Genomic DNA, 18,103 nt, shown 5'->3' with positions numbered 1-18,103 from the left:
GCCAAGTTGGACAGGCTTGCCTTTGCTTTCCACTACAGGCTGGGCAGCCTGTCACACCTCCAGACTGGTAATATATTCTCAGCAGTTGGCCCTTGATCAGACTTTCCCCCTCATTTTCTTGGGGCAGTGCTCTAACATCTGACCAGCAATGCTTGCTTTCCCAGCTGGAAATGGCTGCTAAGATACATAGAGTTACTCTTGAAGATTTGCCATTTATGGTTAGGGAAATGAGGAAAAAAATACAGGGTTTTTACATATATTGACAGATACAAAATGTCTTTTGTTTCTTACAGGGAGGCAACAGACAATTCATATTTAATGCTACATCATTTCCATTATGAAGCTCTATTATTTTATTCTCCTGTAATTTTGTGAAAAAAAATTGGTTAAAGTTCCAAATTGACTGATTTTCTGCTGCAGGAAAATGGTAACTTCTCTGCAAGCACCATGTATTTACTTACAGTTGAATGAAGCTTGAATGGCAGTTGTCTTTGTAAGTGATCAACGAATGCCACTGTTATCTGCCGATGGGGCTGGTTACCTGCTGGGTGATGAACTCGTCTGGCTTTGGCAGTGCCCCACCGAATGGTGCCAGGCAAAATTCTGCCCCAAAGTCTGAGATTGCTTTTTTCAAAGGTTTAGCTATTGTCTTATTTTGAGTGTCTTCCAGGAAGGACAGCCTATCATCTCAGAGGTAACAGGTCAGTCTGATCTTAAGGATGTCCTTAGGAGTTTCTTTTAAGAGAAGAGGCCCTGCAAATGACTTATTAAATTGGCATCACTTTAGCAGATTTTTTTTCAGTAAAATTTTGGGATTTCAGTTTCCCATGTGGGGTATTGCATTCTGTTTTGTGCTCAAGGAGGAGGAGACAGAGGTTAAAAAAAAAAAAAAAAGGCAGTAAATTGAAAATTCACGAGCAGGATAAAGTAGTATCCTGCTTTTGAAGCAAGGGAGCCAAGCAATTTTTAATGGGATTTGACTTCATCTCATATAATCTCAATAATCTACTATACAGGGATATTTTCTTAAAAAAATGCAATCATTTTTTAAAAAAAAAAACTTTTCTTAGTTTTTCCTGAATTTGTTTTACTCTTTCTGGTAGCCAAATAAATTCATTTCAATAGAACAGTAATATTTCAAGTCTCAGTTATTAAGAAATTCCAGTTTGGGAGAAAAAATAATTTCTTTTTTTTAAGACATTTCCATTTGTTAAAAAGACAATTCTGCCCTATCTTATATTTGAATAGAGGGTTTACTATATTACAAATAGACTATGTTTGTTTTGCTGGCCACACCAATGATGTCTCCGCAAATTTGCTTTGTTGAAGACAAATGTAAGATACACAAAAGGAACCACACTACTTTCCTGGTTAGCTACCATAGCCACATCTGCATCTCCTTCTCTCTGAACACTGCAGACAAGTTGTCCTGCCAGCAGAAGTAATGAAGTCCAGAAATATCCTGTGCATTGATGCACCACCTCCTTATCTCCCCACAGACCCCTAATAGGTCTTGTATTTCCATGTATCTCCCCTCCAGTGTATTCCCTTACTCCTTTCTATATCCACCAACCATCAGTGGCTCTATGGGATCATGAACACTTGGTGAGTCCAAGCACAGTTGTGCTAATCAAGACATCCAACTGCCCCATCCATGCTACAGCCTTCTCCTCAGCGCAGACACTTGTCATATAACTTGTTTGCCTTTGAGAGCTGAACTTTGCTGAAAAGTTAATACTGCACGGACAACAGAATCACAGAATGGTTGAGGTTGGAAGGGACCTCTGGAGGTCATCCAGAGCCCCAGTCTGTACCCTGCCATGGTCCCAGGAGCAGCTGGAAGGTCCCTGCAGCCATGGACAAAGGGAGCTCCACACCACCCACCTTCTTCTGTGTGAAACTTAATTCCAAATACATTTTCCAATTCATGAACCCATTGGCTGGTTTGTGCTGTCTTTTTTGGGAAGCTTTTGGGGCTTTTCCTTTTGCATAAGGATTGCATAAGCCTCAACTTCTTAGGAAACTGGGCTAAAAAAAAATTCAAAGCATATTAAGTGTCATATCTAAGATTAGAGTCTGCAGGCAGGGATATGTAAACCAAATGTGTGCTATAAAGGAAACAGCAGGTCCTTCAGCAGTGTAACTGAACCCAACTGGCTCCTCGCAAGCTCGTGAGAACCTCTTTCACATCGAGACTTCAAACTTCTGATGGGCTCCCTAGGATGCAGGAATGAACAAATCTTATGTTTAGCATTAGAAAAAACAGAGCCTAAGCACAGCAGAAAAGTTGAAGGACGCGCTTTGATTTATAGGCACCAACTGTCACACCCTATAATAATTAATTTCATTAACAGGGCTGAGATCAGTGTCTCCTTACCAAAATAGTGTCAGGAAAACCCTGAAGTGAAACAGCAGAAAATGCTCTCGTTATGCGCCTGCAACACCTAGACTGAAAAACATTTTGCTACCACGCTGGCAGGACCGCTAATGTCACGAGAGCAGCTGAACCACTCACTACGCTAGTAAAATGAGCTTTCTTACACAACAAGCAAGTGCAATGTACTGTGAAGTTGCGTGTGAGGACCTGTGCTTTTAAGGATAAGGAACATACTGCACGACAGCCAGCTGACCTACATTTACAGCTGAAGACGTAAAGCTGACCCACAGGGAGTTCTGTCTAACCTACAAGCACAGAAGGAGTGCTAGTCAAATGGACCATGTCTTTTAAAATGATAAACTGAGCAGGAGCAGCAGTATGGGGACAGGCTTTTCCTGCTGCCACATGTAAGAAGCAAATGAGTTCAACGTAGCACGATGAGCCACTGCTGGCAGGGAAATACATCTCAGAATAACTCCTGCCTCCTCAATATGCCATGCTGCAGGGAGGAAAGCACACTCTTGGTATGTGGAGGCAAACCAAGTGAGCAGTAAGTGAGATGGCAGCATGGGCTGAGCTGGACAAACCAGGCCCTGGGGCCCCGTTGCAGGCAGTAAGGCTGCAGCAAAGCCAGTGCTGCTGTGCTTTCGCTGCCACCAAGCCTGTGGCATCAAAGCTCACACCGGCAGCAACACCCAGCCGCACAGCTCGCCACGTGAGCATGGATAACCTTCAAAAAAACAAGGGGATAGACAGTGCATTGTAGGGTTGGTAGGCCATAAAGAGAGGAGGAGACAGAGGCAAAATCTTCCCCAGGTGCAGTGGTGATAATTTCATCAGCATAAGGAGAGAATCACACACACTTGGGACCAGATTTTTAACCCCCACCAAACAGAGTAGCTCTGTTGAGATCCATGCAGTGCTGCTTCACACTGTATGAGGATCTCTCTGTTGGCATAAATCAGCCTTTAGCAAAACAGGCTCCCAGTTAATTTGCTAAGTCCTGCCCCAAATACATTGACTTTTCTTGAACAGAGCCTTCTCTGTCCCTCTGTGGAGCTGCATGGTCATATGACAGCTAAAGAGCACATGAGCTTTTTCCACTGCTACAGTGGAAAAGGAAAGATGTAAAAGAAAAATTGAAAGTTACTAAAAAACAAAAATGCATATCCTAAACCCGCCTATTAAAGACAAACCATAAGTGTTAATTAAGCCACCTTGCCTATAGTTAAATTACATCACACCAGCATTTCATCCCTGGCAAGCACGAGTGATGACAGCTCTATACTTTGGAATTTTATGAGACAAAACGAGAGCAAGGAAAATAGCTCTGCTGGGCTCAGTAAATGTACACAAATAGCCACAGCAGGAAATGATTGTTAATAAAGCCCGGATAGAAAGACATCTCCCAGATTACTCAGTGTTACTTCCCTTTTCATTTTATTTTTCAGAAATCGAAACATCTTTTTTCAAAACTTCGCACAGATGAGACTTTTCCTGGGACCAGCTGGTGCATTTCTGCAGCATTCAGGGAAAGCCTGAAACGCAGCCACTGCACCAATGCAAATGCCTGATGCAGATGCAATAACGTCCTGAAGCCAGTGCAGCTTAACTGCCGTATGAAGTAGGGACTCACTGCCGAGACATAGCCGCGTGGCCTACCTGCCACTCAGGGCTTGTGCTGGTGCAAGCTGCTGCAGTGGGTGTCTATATATATCACAAACTTGACTGGGACAAGTTTGTTACCTTCGCTCTCAGGCAGAAATCACCACCCATATAGGGTCTTCATGACATTTCTGTGACACTCTGATGAAAAGTGTGATGCCTATATATCGGAGCTGATATATGACATAAACTTGAAAACAAATCAGGTGGATGTTTGTCCGTCCACCCACACAGAGCCTTGTACCACAAAAGGGGGGTAAGAGGTTGACTAAACGTTTCCTTTTTTATATTTTTATATTAAACTTTCATGTCCACCATATTAAATAAGAGCAAGAGGAACGAGGTTTGGTTTGCAGCTCAGGCAAGAACATTTAATATAAAAACCTAATCTGCTGTGATAGAACTGCTTGAGGAAATTTCTGTTTCTGGCATGGATTCTGGAAGAAGGAAAAACCATTCAAGTGCTCACTGTTCCTTTCGTGAGACAAGCGCATTTTCCCTCCATGCTTAGTTTCAAACCTAATCATTTATATTACAAAAGTTGCGGCATTTACACATTACTGTCCCTGACAATCTCATCAGTTCAGCAAGTCACTTCCAAATTTTACTCCTCACAGGTAACATTTCAACAAGTTCATGATCAGCAATGCTGTGTGGCCAAAGTTAGGCACTTTTTACTTCTGATAAATAAAGAACTTTCTATTCATTCAAGGAAGATGGACTAGAAAAACATTTCAAAGGTGATTACAGGATTCAACAGCGTAAGTTACTGTCTAAACCACTTTTAAAAGTTAGAAAGTCAGTGGCTTTAAAGCTACTTTTGACAACTTTAAACATTTTACCCCGATCTTGAGCTACATCAATTTACAGGAGCCTGAGGAGATGACACATCACTCCACACAGTTCAAAACAGCCTGTCAGGCATCATTTTTGTTAGCTGCCATCTCCTCTAAGAGCAGAGGTAGTGACCAGTATATATTCCACGTGGCAAATTATGTATTCCCTAAAACCTGTACCGGTCATCTGGATTTATGAAACATTGCAGAACTCTCTAAAAGGAAACCGAAATAACAAGTATATAATCCCTCTGTAGTCTAGCCTGAAAATTATAGTCATGTAACATCAGATAGAACATTTTCCTCAAAAATCCTTCCTAAAAAGTCAGCTGAAAGGAGAAATCAGGTATGTTGGGGAAGCATTTTATATATTAGCACTAGAGCATTGGCTGAAAGCTCACAACACTCCTTGTTTTCACAGTGTTTTAAGTGCCTTATATTTGAGTTCCATGAAGCAGTAACTTAAATGATTACACTATCTTTTAAAGATTTTTTTTCCTGCCAATTTAGTTACATATGTGGAGAATGATTTTTTCAACTTTGTGCCTTGTACTAATGCTCCATGTGAGAGCTTATTTTAGCCTAGATTCCCACAAATTGCCACATTTTAATGATTTCTTCATCAAAGGAGCAATGCCCATCTGGACACACTTAGCCAGCCACGTTTCATCACACATATGAAATGATGCATGGTACGGAAACGCACCATCTGCCTTGGGTTTTAAGCTATCATGTTGTTTCTATGATTGCTTATATGGAGCAATGGGTGAGACTGTGCAGTTTGGTCATTTGCTACCGTCAGACCAGAAATTCAAACTACTCCGGGGGGGCTGACAGTATTGCAGCAGGTTATGAGTGGTCATAGGTTGCTATTTTACTGATGAAGCTTTCCCAAAGCGAGACCAATAGGCTATCCCTCCTCTCCTCCCTGCATCTCCTTGCCCCTGGAAGGGTCACATGAAAACTGTGAGGGAGGAAACCTCTTGTGTTCGGGGAAACAGAAGCATACATAGACACATGCTTTGTAAACACATAAGATTACATTAAAGATATGAGTCGTGCATGATCAGTATCATTTTCTGGTAGAAACATCCCAGGAATGTCCCAAACACTGGCTGCCCACTCAGATCAAAGCGGCTACAAGAGCTACACTGTAAAGGAGGACGCGAGCTGCTTTGGAGAGATCCTATCACACATCCATCTGCTGTGACAGTGGGTGTAGAAAACAGGGACACTAGTTGTCGCCTCGCTCCTGTTTTCTCCCCGACAGCAATGCTCTGAAGATAATAACGAGCAAATTTCAGCAAGCTTTGCTTTCCAAGATGGTATTTGCATGGAGATATTCTTGAATGTCTCCAGCTGGTGTCCTGGCTATGGATTTCAGTTTTGTTTCTAAAAGGTATGATAAATACTGCGATTAAAAGCAAATAGGTTGTCTTTATTCCGAGGTGTGCGGGGTGAGGGGCGGGAGGGAGGGTTGAGTTGGGGTTGTTTTTTGTGATGCATATTTCTCACACACAAAGAAATTCTAATTTTGCTTTGCTTTCTAAATGAAGCCCCCTTCTCTGGTTAGTTTTTAGCTGTCCCTGCATGCCAGGCATCCTGGAATCCAGATTGTGCACCATGGAAAAACCATCCTCACACATTCTGTGAAAGAATGAAATTTGCTGCAGAGGAAAAACCCTTCCTGCTTTTACCCAGTTTGATTTGGAACGTGAGGAAGTTGCTGACTCTGCTGCTGAGTTGTGTGCCACATGCACGAAGCCTTCAGACTGGAAAACTCTAAGCTACCTAAGGTACCTTCTCCTGGTAGTGTCCATTTTCTTACTCAAGACAATCTTCTGCTCAAAAAGCCCAGATTAAATGTTATGTTCTGTATTCCCTGAAAATAAGTGCCTTACTGTTGCAGAAGCTGCAGAGCATGTGATCAAAGGATGCCATATGGGCCATTTATTAACAATGAAAAATGAATGCACCATTTGTCAGACTGTAATTAAAACTGAAAAACAATATTCCGGTTTTCATTCCCATTGTTGATCTGGCTATTTGTATCACAGAGTATAAACAGTTTCTTGCCTTATTACTCCTACCATGAGTTCACAGCACATCAGGTTTACAAATGGATATTGGTAGTAAATATTTCATATTATGGCTCAATAATATGCTGATATATATGTAAACACATTGCCTACCAGCTTCCTACTTACATACATGTTAATAGGATTATGTTTATATACATATACAGAAATACAAATTCACATCCAAACTAACACAAAACCAACCAAGATAAAAATAAAATCACTGCAGTCAGTTTACATGTCATTCTGAATTTTAAGTACTTTAAAATACTACTGTAATTTGCAAGTCCACATTCTAAACTTACATATTGTAAAAGCATTGCACAAAAGCTATTTTAAGCTGTCAAAATACAAATCTATATATTTCCACTTTCTTCACTCACATCTTAATTTAAAAACAAAACATTTCCAAAGAAATGCTTTTTTAAAAGCCTGAGAACCACCGTTTTCTCTCAGATCGGTTTATACAGAATTATCAAATATAACCATTAACAAAGATCACAAGATTTACGATATTTTTAGTTGCCTCCTCTTCTGAGATTTTTCCACTTTTCTCCATTTCTCCCCTCAAGGCAAAAGGGCTAGAAATGCCCTTATCTTTTATCTACTAAAAAAGCCAGATGAGAGATCAGGATCCTGGCACATTTACAAGGCTGAGGGAGGCGATTGGGGTGCAGAGCACCGCACCAAATGACTGACAGCGGAACAACAAAAATACGCCATGCTGTTTTGAGGCTGGCTGCAGTCGTGGCCTTCGCACTCCCATGAGCTGTGGGGCAGGCCAGGAAAGGGCGATGCATCCGATGTGACCTGTCCTCCTCCCCTGCCCTACCACAGGGCCCCAAGCCACCCTCGCTTCCTGGGGACTGCTCACAGAGGCCACCTGCACAGTGCAGGCACAAGGAATGCTCCTTGGGTATCCCTTCCACGGGTTCCCAAAGTGAGGCCACCTCTACCTTTGGCCTGACAGTGACAGAAGTCACCAGCATTTTAACTATTGTGGCACCTAGAGTGATTGCAAATGCTCCAAAACTAAATCAGCAGCCTGTATTTAGCTTTTGCACAATTGCTGTCTTCCAGAAACACACCAGCAGCATACCAGTAACAGGGTAAAGCTCCATTTCTACCATGGGTTGCTTTCAAATGCTTCTCATTTAAACCTAAGACTAGCAGAATTCACAACTTCATACACAGTTTCCTCCCCTTTTCCTTCCTTTTAAGTATTACAACTACAACAGCCACAGTTTGCAACTTCACAGATGCATGCCTGACATCAATACAAAAAACTTTTCCAGGAGGGTGAACAGGTACCGAGCTGGTATGTCAATAACTACGTTTTCCACATGTATTAAACTTAAATCTTAACCTGAAAGAAGCCCTAATTGAAATTCCACAACAAAATCCCAGGAAATCACAAACATCTATAAAACTAGATAATTCTGTTCTGCAGATCCTGCCTCCCCTTCCATATAATGGTAGTGCCTGCGATTTCTAGAAGGGATGTTTGAAGTCCAATGAGAATGAATGACAGCTTCCCATGGCTCCCTTAGAAGCCTTAGCCAGCAAGAACAGGAGCAGGAGTAGTGCAGCAACACAGGAGCAAGCAAAAAAGTAGTTTAGACTATTTACAGGGCTAACAAAATGAATGTTTAGAAGACACAGCACCAAAGTTTGTCAATGCAACCTGGCACAATTGCACCAAAGTCATACTAAAACACATTTGCCACATCATTTCTCATTAAGATAAGGTCCTATTTCACTCTCGTAACCGCAGCTGATAACAGAGCTACATGACTTCCTATACTGCCATTCCATTTGTCATGGGAGCCAGTTCAACAAGGTTATTTCCTCCTGCAGCTGAAATACAGCTAGGAATTGCACCAAGTGAGGCCTCCCCTCCTTCCCACTTGGACATAATGGGGAAACTCTTCCTTACAACTACAGCTGCAAATCAATGCGCACGTGTCTCCTCCACCTGCAAAACCTGGCCCTCCTACTCTGTCCTCTTCCCATAGTTCTCAAAACATAACAACAACACAGCTTGGAAAGGCAGCTGTGGTGCAGGTGATTTTAAGAGGCTATAGCCAGTACAACTGTTTCTGGCTCCTTAAGGAACCCATTGCATCCCAGGCCAGTATGGTACTGCAAAGCTATTCCAGCCAAGGCAAATCATGAAGTTGCTCAGGTTCCCCCATTGCCCTCAGGAAGAAGAATGAAGAAAAGCATCATTGCCATCAAAGCACAGCCCAAGTGTACGGAAAGTTCTAGCTCAGGAAGTGTTTGGGGACTGTATATAGCTTTACTCATATTTAATTCAATACTTTGCCTTAGCCCTGAGGATGCTACATTGTCCCTGCACTATGCTCAGTGGGGATCTGTTTGCAGAAAACACTGCCACCCCACTTCCTCCCCCACTTCTCCTAACAAAGAACGATGGAATATGAGAAAGAGGTACTTTGAACAAGTGCAGTCATAAAAGGTTGCTTCCCTAAGCTGTCAAAAAGTCACAGTTTTCAACTCCACTCTGGCTATTAGGGGCACTGCAGGTTAGAGTGAAACTTAAAATATTTCGTATCACTTCTGAAGCAGCAGGTATGCTGTGCTCTCAGGATTAGCTGCATCTTTAAATATTATAGAGCTGCTGCAGTCTAAAAAGCTGCATTTTTTCAATCTGTTCTAGTGCTGCGAGTCAACCATTAATTCCTGAGGTAGCAATAGTTTTGGAGGCTCTTCCAGAAATGTTCATCTGGAGAGCTGTTTGCAACTGATGTAGGTGCAATGCAGTATCCTGCCACTTTGAGCACCACACACTTTGGGGGCTACATTAAAAACGTTCTCTTCCTTAGCTCTGCCCTATTTTTGCTCTGTTGCAAAGCACAACTTGGAAAACAATCCATAGCATCAAACTTCACAGAAGTTACCCTTAAAAAAGAAAGGGCAAGATTAATCAGCAATTCTTAGAAGACTTGAGCAAATATAGGCAAGCAGCTCTGGTATTTTGAGTTTCCACTAGCAAAAGAATAAAGCCGAAGAAAACATTTTAAGATCAACATCTTGCAGCTGTATTTTGTTCTCTCGTGGCAAAAAGCTTAAATCAATGTCTTGCAGCACAGGAAATAATCAGAGGAGGAGACAAATGCAGTGTTTCAACTTAGATCATTGCAACAGTTAATTGAGCATTTTGTGACAGCAAGCCATTTACCAAGTACATTTTCACATAATTAAGCAGCAAACGAGACACAGTCCACAGGAGCTGCACATTTAATTGTGTCAGCAATTCTATTATAAAGCACTTTACGCATATATATGTGTGTATACGGACCTATCTTTATATACTTACTGTGCAGCAAGGCATGGGTGTTACGTTGGTCTCAAAACAATTGCTTTACAGCCTCAGGCAGAGCAACCTTCCTCTCACTCTCATCTCGGGCAAGTCAGTGTTTCTGGAAGGTGGCCAGGCAAGATCAGATTCATCAGCCAATAAAATTGTCTAAAGCTGCGGTTCCACAGGAGACCGTTCCTCCGGCTGCAGACTCAGGAGCAGCCAATAAAGAAGAAAATCAGCATCAGAGTGCGGGCGAGCATTTTGCCCCATACTAAGGGTCTGCTCTCCAAAAATCCAGCTTCCCCCTGCTTGTGCTGCTGTACACAGCCATCCTGCATGAAAAACAACTTGCACTTGACTTGCTTGGCTAAAATAGATACACAGCTATTCTGAACACTGACAAGGGTAAAGAAATCAGTCAAGCAGGTGCCTCGTGCTGGGAAGCAATATAGCGACATCCGGAGCCGTGAATTCACGCTGCTAGCAGGGGTACCACATCAGACTTAGCTTTGTAGGGGGCGGTGGGAATTACTGCTCAAACAACTTAGCATTCACTTGAGGACAGACTTGTTGTTTGTGGTGGGCAGTGTGGAGACCACTGAAATCTTACCTCTATTTTATCTTCCAGAGCTGGACCTGCTGCAGCGGCTGCCTGAAGCCGTCCTGTCCTCAGACACACATGTTCGTCCCGGACTTCATTGCCATTCAGAAGAGCCCTTGATTTCACCCTGCCAGTCCGACGGCAGCAGCAAAATATCCCAGCGTGCAAGAAAACTTCACAGAGGTGGCAGTTGGAGCTGGCTGACATCTGGGGAACCTTAGGTCTTGCCTTCACTAGGAAAAACAAAAAAAAGTCATTCTTAGTGTGTGTTTGCTAACCTACAGTAAATCCTAAAGATGACAAGGCATTTGTTGCAGTTATGCATGTTAGCAGGTCAGGAAAGGCCTTAGGAGATCTTTACTTCTAAATTAACACTAGGAGGAAGACCAGGCCTGTATGTCACCAATCTGAAAATGTGTATTTTGACAGTAGATGACCCATTTTGCCATGAAATCCTAATAGAGAAAAAGCACAGGTGGTGTCTGTGCACTGTTTTGCTCCCTTGCTGGCTTTTACCTCTCCTAACTTCTCTGAGGTAAAAACTATTTGGACTTGTTTCCACAGAAGTTTTGCACCAAGGTGCTTCATCTGGAAAGCTGACTTGCCACCCGATCTGAGGGCAGTCCAGGCCAAGGCCCACGCTTCCAGCAACATTTATTTCAGTCTCCTGACACAAGTGAAAAGCAAATGCTATCCAGTCTTCACCAGTAACATTACATATCCCCACCTACATGGATTAGAGGACAAAGCTGTCTGTAGTGCAGACAACCCTTGGAAAGTTAAGACTTTGTAAAAGCTACACAGCATCTTGAAATGGGAGAGGTTTCTTAACAAAAAAGCAAGTGGTAAGGAAAAAAGGGTTATATTAGCATCGGCTCAGACGACTGTCATTAACAATAACCACTTTCCCCTTTCATGTGCCATTGCCTTTAATCTCCTGTTTTGATATGGATGTATTTTTACTTATTTCTGCAAGACAGTGCTACCTCTTCTCTCTTTACACGCTGATACTACAGCCCTTTGGGGGACCACACACCAAAGATGCTGCCTCCAGAGCTCTGAAGGCTGTGAGCTGGAAAAGAGGCTCCTAAAGAACCACAGTATGCTAAAATCAGGCAGCATAGAGGCATAGCCTAACCGAATTCAACAGCCTGGACTTCGTACTCTGATCTTGGAAAGCTACATGTGCAAGCATTTATGATCTGGATTTTCCTTTGATGTAAACTGGCATAGACCCACGCCAATTCACACAGGCTTTTCTTCCAGCTGGGAATCTTCTGCTATCTTTAGAAAATGTGGGGTTTCATTTGAAGCCACTGTACACTGCCATGTTGCCCATTCAATGGCAGTGCTGGGCAGGGAGCACAGGCCACCGTGAAGGCAATTACATGCTGGGTGCTCCCTCAAAGGGGGTCTTGATGCTGTGCAAAGAGGCTTGTCAAGTAGTAGCTTAGGAAAACAGTGTCTTGGGGGCAAAGAGGAGAAGGACATATACTTATTGGAAGCAGCCGTCTTAAGAAAACTAAGGGAAACATGACAAGCAAGTGAGGAGCCCCCATACCTTTCAGAGTAGGAAAGCAGAAAGCCAGCAGCAGGCCAGGGCCCATACCGGTGACATACGAAAGCAGAGGGTGCCAAGCAGGTTACCACAGCAGCTTGCCTGCAGGAACCTCGTCATTTTCATATAGCTGATAAAAGAAAAATCGGTCGGCCAGGCAGCTGTGCTGGTATCCCGTCCCACTGGCAAGCATTGGGTTGATTTATTCTGCAAGTTGCGCACATTGCACTAGAAACACGGTAAATACCTGTATTTTTTCCTACTGTGTGCTTGGAGTGTGGTCAAACTGCACAGAGAGCTGCTAACACAGGATTTGGTTTATCATTCATGGTAAACTTCAGTTTCAGTGTTTAAATGCAGTAATGGAGAGAATTTTCTAAGCTGCTTTCTACATGTATTTGAGGTGGGTTTGGCTCTAATTAATTTGGAACAGGGCAGGGAGTTCAGAAATTTTCCTTTTCTCTCTCAGATCCCTGTGTCCCACTTTACTTTTAAAGTGGTAACGCCCATCTCGATCAAGGCACTAGGAAGAGAAAGGAGAGAAAGAAAAATATCTAACTGAATTAGAGATGGCTGACAGAGCATTTCATCATCACAATCGTGTGCTCAAAGCTTTTCAGAAACCATAACATGAGTGGCCATGCAAATCAGTGAGTCACTGCAACAGCTGAAGGGGAAAAACCCTACAGAAAAAAAAAAAAAAAAGAAAAGAAAAAAAGCAGAATTCTGCTCACCTGCTCACTGAGGAGTTTCCATAGCATGCTGTGCTTTGCCTGGCCACAGCACATTTTTATACTCTTTAGTGCATTTATCCTTAGGATGGCTTTGTGAAGTAGGGCGTTACTTCTGGGAAAGTTACACTATTTCTTACTACTGGGAGAACCCAGCAGTGTGCAGGAAGCCTACGACACTTCAAGAAACTGAAGGCATATCTTTGTAGTTACAGCTAAGGCTGTTAAAAATGCATTAAGCTTCTCCGTAACGCAAGATCAAAAGCTGCTTCCCTCTTCCCCATCTCTTCCAGTACCTGAATATGCAGCCGTATCGGTGGGTCCTCGGTGAAGGGGTTGTGCACTCTTAGCCTTCTAACAGCAACCTCCTGTTTTTGCATATTTTATAGGCTCAGTGTTTGCATGGTTTTTAATATATAATATTTTTAATTATATAGAGGACCTCAATGTTTAAAGAGAATATACTGATTTTGGGGGGACAGCTGTCTTATACTCAACCCTTCACACCTACTTTGCACACAAAGTGACAGCAGGAGAGCATCACTTTCCATAGTTTTACCCTTTCTAGCAAGGAATGATGAAAGAGCATGTATAGGAAAAAATAGTAAAACAATATCAGAAGAATTCAGGCTATTTTTTCCCCACCTCATGTCTAAGCAGTCCCTGCTGGAGGGTACTGTTCTGTCACCTCCAGAAACATGGAGAAATCCAAGTGCAATCCTAGGCAAAGAACTGCAATACATACCAGAAAGCATGCATCAGTCCAAGAGCAGAAAAATGCAGCCTGCAGAGAGTAACAGAAAATTATTTCCCTGTGTATTGTTTACACCTGTGAGAAGTAGGATACCCTCTCTTGGAGCAGGCAGGTCAGCAGGCATGACATCCAGTGGCCCTTGCTTTAAGTGGGTAGGCTGCTTTGGAGTGGGCAGAGCTTGGAAGGAGAGACAAGATCGAAGGACTGCTGTTTCAGTAAGCCCTCGTGTGAAGGGTGCAGGAGGGGTAGGAAAGGCTCAGTGCTCAGCTCCTGGTGGCTTCACACAATCCTACTCCAGGTGCAGCCCATGATGAGCAAAAGGGATGAAGCCAGCTCTGTCAAAGCTGTGGTTTTTGTGTGTCAGAGTAGCTGTACCAGCTGTCAGTAATAAACACCTTCTGTGTATGCTGTTCTGTGATATATCATGACAAATACCTAGCTTATCCATTAACACAGGAAAGGAGACCTTAAGTGATTCATGGTGAAAAAAAGTCATGTTGCTCAGAACTTTGCAAGTCTAATAATGCAGCTTTTGGCCTTTAGTGTTATTTACAGGAAAACTGAATTTGAACAGACCTGCCAGGTTTAAACAAAGGAAGGGACTGGCTTTTTATTTACGCACACAACACCCTTAAATCAGTTTGACACAGCAGTATAGAGTTGATGCCCTCTGGTTGGCAGCCTCATTACCATCTGTAATGAATGTAACATCTTAAAACATAAATAATTTATGTTGTAACAGCAAATACAGTTTGGAAGGAAGAAGACATTTGGGGAAACTGGGATCAGAAAAGGCTAGAGTGAGTCAACACGGGCCTCTTGGTTTCCATGGAGTTATGAGCATTACCCTACCTGTCTTAACCGCAATCAAACTGCAGCCCAAACAACCGGATCGACTCTCAGCACAGGAAATATTGCATCAGATTATCAAATAGGAAAGTCTAGTACTAAGCAAGCAGGGAGATGTCCCAGGCAGGGAGCGTGCTGGACTGGGACACAGCAGGAAGCAAATCTATTTTCCAGCTCAGTTGCTGATTTCTGTCCCACCCTAGGCAGAACCCCTAACTGCAAGGGGGAGGAAATCCGTATAAATGAAAAATTGTAGCAAACAGCTGTTCTGGCATAAATACCTTGTCACATCCCATTTTATGCTTGTTGAAACAACATACTTTACCCATGCTTCCTCTGTTCTGCTTGGACTAATTTATCATGCATTATGTATGTTGCTCTGTCTCAGTGTTTAATTATTCATTAATCCCTCCACCCTCGCCCCCTTTCCCCTTCCACTTGCACGAGGATCAATCAGCACAATTCATCAACTCAAGCCTTTCATCACTCTCAAAGGTGTGAGCCTGTGGCCTGGACCAGCTCTGGGCATTGCCAGCTTCTGCCAGAGGAACCAAAATCCTGCATGCTTACTGACTGGTTTGGTTCAGACCTTGGGAAGGCTTAAGAGCACGGTGTTAGACCAGGAGGCTTACACATGGAAGTCTCAGCTTCCCCTGTGGGCTCCCTAACAACCCTCCTACCCCCCGAGCAGGTGCTGTGGGTTGGGGAGAGACTGGTGTACCCCAAAAAGTGTGGTGCAGCCACCAACGCGTGCCCCAGAAATCCCAATGTGAGTTCCGAAAGACCCTCCCCTCAGCCCCCAAAGTGGTGCGGGCCCCGAGGAGCCGCCTCAGCGTCCCCTCCCGCCCACCCCTGGGAGACGCCAGCCCCAGCAGGCCCTGAGGGCACTCTTGTCTGGGATGGGACTCTCAGCAACATTTTCACTTCATTGCTGTTTGGAGGGAAATGTCTGAAGAAGGTAGACCTACCGGCCAGGAGACACAAGGGCTGGGTGCCGCCTCAGGGCTGGGTGGCAGGTGCAGGGCCGTGCCTGTCCTGTCCCGAGCAATGGAGGGAGCAGGGCAGATTGGACATGGTGGCCAGGTTGGATGAGGAGCCCAGGCCTAATGGCGGCATGGTGGCAAGGAGGTGGTCCATGCCGGGTGTCGGTGCCCGGGTTTTGGCAGCAGCAGGGCTGCGGGATGACCGCTGTGAGGAGAGGCGGCCGGGGGCTGCCCTGCGCTGGCCACAGCCGGTTCCAGCCGGTTCCTCAACAGCCGCACCACAGGGCACCACCGAGCCCGACAGCCAGGCCGAGGGCACCGCTGGAAAAACGTTCTCCAGAAAGGGCAGAACGCCTCACGGGCAGGGAGGAGCGAGGGACAACGTGTGAGGAACGGCCCTGCCGGCAGCCAGGCCGAGGGGGAGGAGGGGCGGGGGGAGCTCGGCTGCCAGAGAAAGGACCCCCCTTCCCACCGCTCGGGGAGGTGTGAGGAGGGGAAGAGGGCAGAGAGGGACCGTGATGGCTGGTGGCAGCCCCACTCACCATCACCCTGCGCCGCCCCAGGCAGAGGAGCTGGGAATGAAGGAACAAAGATGAGCCTGAGGAAAAGGGTGTGTGTATGTGTGTGTTTTGTCTTTGTTTCTTGCTATCCAAACCTGTTTTAATACACAATACATTGATTTTCCCCAAGCCGAGTCCATTTTGCCCATGATGGTAATTGACAGGCAGTCTCCCCATCTTTATTTTGGCCCATGAGCTTTTTTATCTTATTTTCTCCCCAGTCCTGTTGGGGGGGGCAGTGAGAGAGCAGCTGGGTAGGGGTCTCCAGCTGGCCAAGGTCAACCCACTGCATATTATTATTTATCAAACTACAAGCCTTGCACTTGTTCTTTTCTCTCCTGTTAGCTTTGTGATTGTCTCTCCACTATTTATACTTCTTTAGGTTTGCTGCACGTGTTTCTGTGGGCAACATGGACAATTTTCCTGTGTGTTTCGCTCTCTCCAGTGCACTCGGGTTTCTCCACATCTCTGTGCCTCAAGGTACGTTCCCTCAGGGTGGCAAGTACATCTTTGCTCCCACAGTAGTACCACCTCTGTGTTTAGTCCGCTGTTTTCGGGGTGCTCTTATGTATAAACCCATGGAATAAGGTACTACGTACAGCACAGTAGCTTTTTCTGTGAGCCAGTTTCTTAAAAGCTGTTCTCAACTGCCAGTGCCACAGGAGTCTTGCTTTAACTCACATATGTGCTCAACAGGATCGTGCATGGGAGCCATGAAGCCTTCCTTAGAAGAAAACCTTTGACTCCTTCTGAGTCAGCTCCCCAGCATGCAAGTCCATAGGCACAGCTAAACTGAGGAAAAGTAGGAAATTATTACTGACTTCTGTAATTTAAGTACCAGATACCATTGCTTGCATTTTATTCCAGCCCCCATTTCCTAACAGCCACAAATAGATTCCTGTTAAAAAAAAACCAACTTTCTCTTCCATTTAGTAACAGTGATGTGCAGCAGTGGAGAAGAGGTATAAATCTGTTGTCACCGCTGTTCTGCTGGCCCAGCGCCCTCACCTGCACAGTATTGCAACTTCAGTTAGCGTAGAATGCCTCAGTCAGCATCACTGGTGAATGCATCAAGTATAATGTGCTTTTTTTAACTTTTAAGGCTTCCCCTCCAACTTGCATAATATTACACAGCTGATCTCTTAATTTCCTACATGCAAAAATCAAGCTCTTTGTTCTGAAACCGCACAGCTTTCATCTGCTGCCAAAGGGGAATCCATCTGGGTGCCGTGACTTCCTCCTCTGAAATGAGTCCTCCCCACACCCGTTAGCAGGCAGCAGTCCTGCAGCTGCATTCAGAATGCCTGCCCGGTTTTGGTTTACCAGCAGAGCAGGGAGGACTGGAGACAGCAGGCGTACACAGGCTGCTCACAAACCCCTCCTTGCAACTAAACCAGTCAGCTTCCAGGGCAGAGGGACTTGCCCAGGTGTAGCAAGACCCTGATCACCACCATGTTTTCTGTTTGCTTTCTGCCTTTCATGTGAAGTTACAAGGAGCAGCTGGCATTTCAGTTAACTGTATGAGTTATTCTGGGTTTTCCCATCCGTTGCGGCCCTATTGTGTCTCCTGGTTGCCTGTGCTGTGGCTCTGCTTGGGGACCAGCCCATGCCAGGGAGGCAGAGACCTGCCAGCTTCTTTGAAAGGCTGGCAAGGCACCCCAGTGAAACGCTGCTCTGTCCACTGTGACTTCTTGGGCTGGCCCCTCAGCTGCTTTTGCATAGCAAGAACCACATCAACCAAACCAGGCACATCCTCAGATGACTGATTTACCCCAAATGTCTCTTC

General features: G+C 44.5%; 1 protein-coding gene and 1 long non-coding RNA gene across 2 annotated transcripts in view; one reads left to right on the top strand and one right to left on the bottom strand.

Moving 5' to 3' along the window:
* The window catches only part of OSBPL5 (oxysterol binding protein like 5), a 182,328-nt gene extending 171,855 nt beyond the window's left edge, over nt 1-10,473 (bottom strand). The window contains exon 1 of the mRNA XM_087745732.1: nt 10,297-10,473. Coding sequence (XP_087601858.1) covers nt 10,297-10,311 — 15 coding nt within the window. The 5' untranslated portion in view covers nt 10,312-10,473. The remainder of the gene's footprint in view (nt 1-10,296) is intronic.
* On the top strand, nt 6,167-11,103 carry LOC148057094 (uncharacterized). Its single transcript, XR_015701850.1, has 3 exons — nt 6,167-6,277; nt 6,452-6,674; nt 10,910-11,103. It is a non-coding gene; the product is annotated as an uncharacterized LOC148057094 (long non-coding RNA).
* The last annotated feature ends 7,000 nt before the right edge of the window (nt 11,104-18,103 follow it).

The sequence above is a fragment of the Nipponia nippon genome, unplaced genomic scaffold (genome assembly GCF_047370975.1).
Source record: "Nipponia nippon isolate SJK-2023a ecotype South Korea unplaced genomic scaffold, ASM4737097v1 scaffold_10, whole genome shotgun sequence".
Lineage (NCBI taxonomy): Eukaryota > Metazoa > Chordata > Aves > Pelecaniformes > Threskiornithidae > Nipponia > Nipponia nippon.
This window is presented reverse-complemented; position numbering and strand designations above follow the sequence as displayed.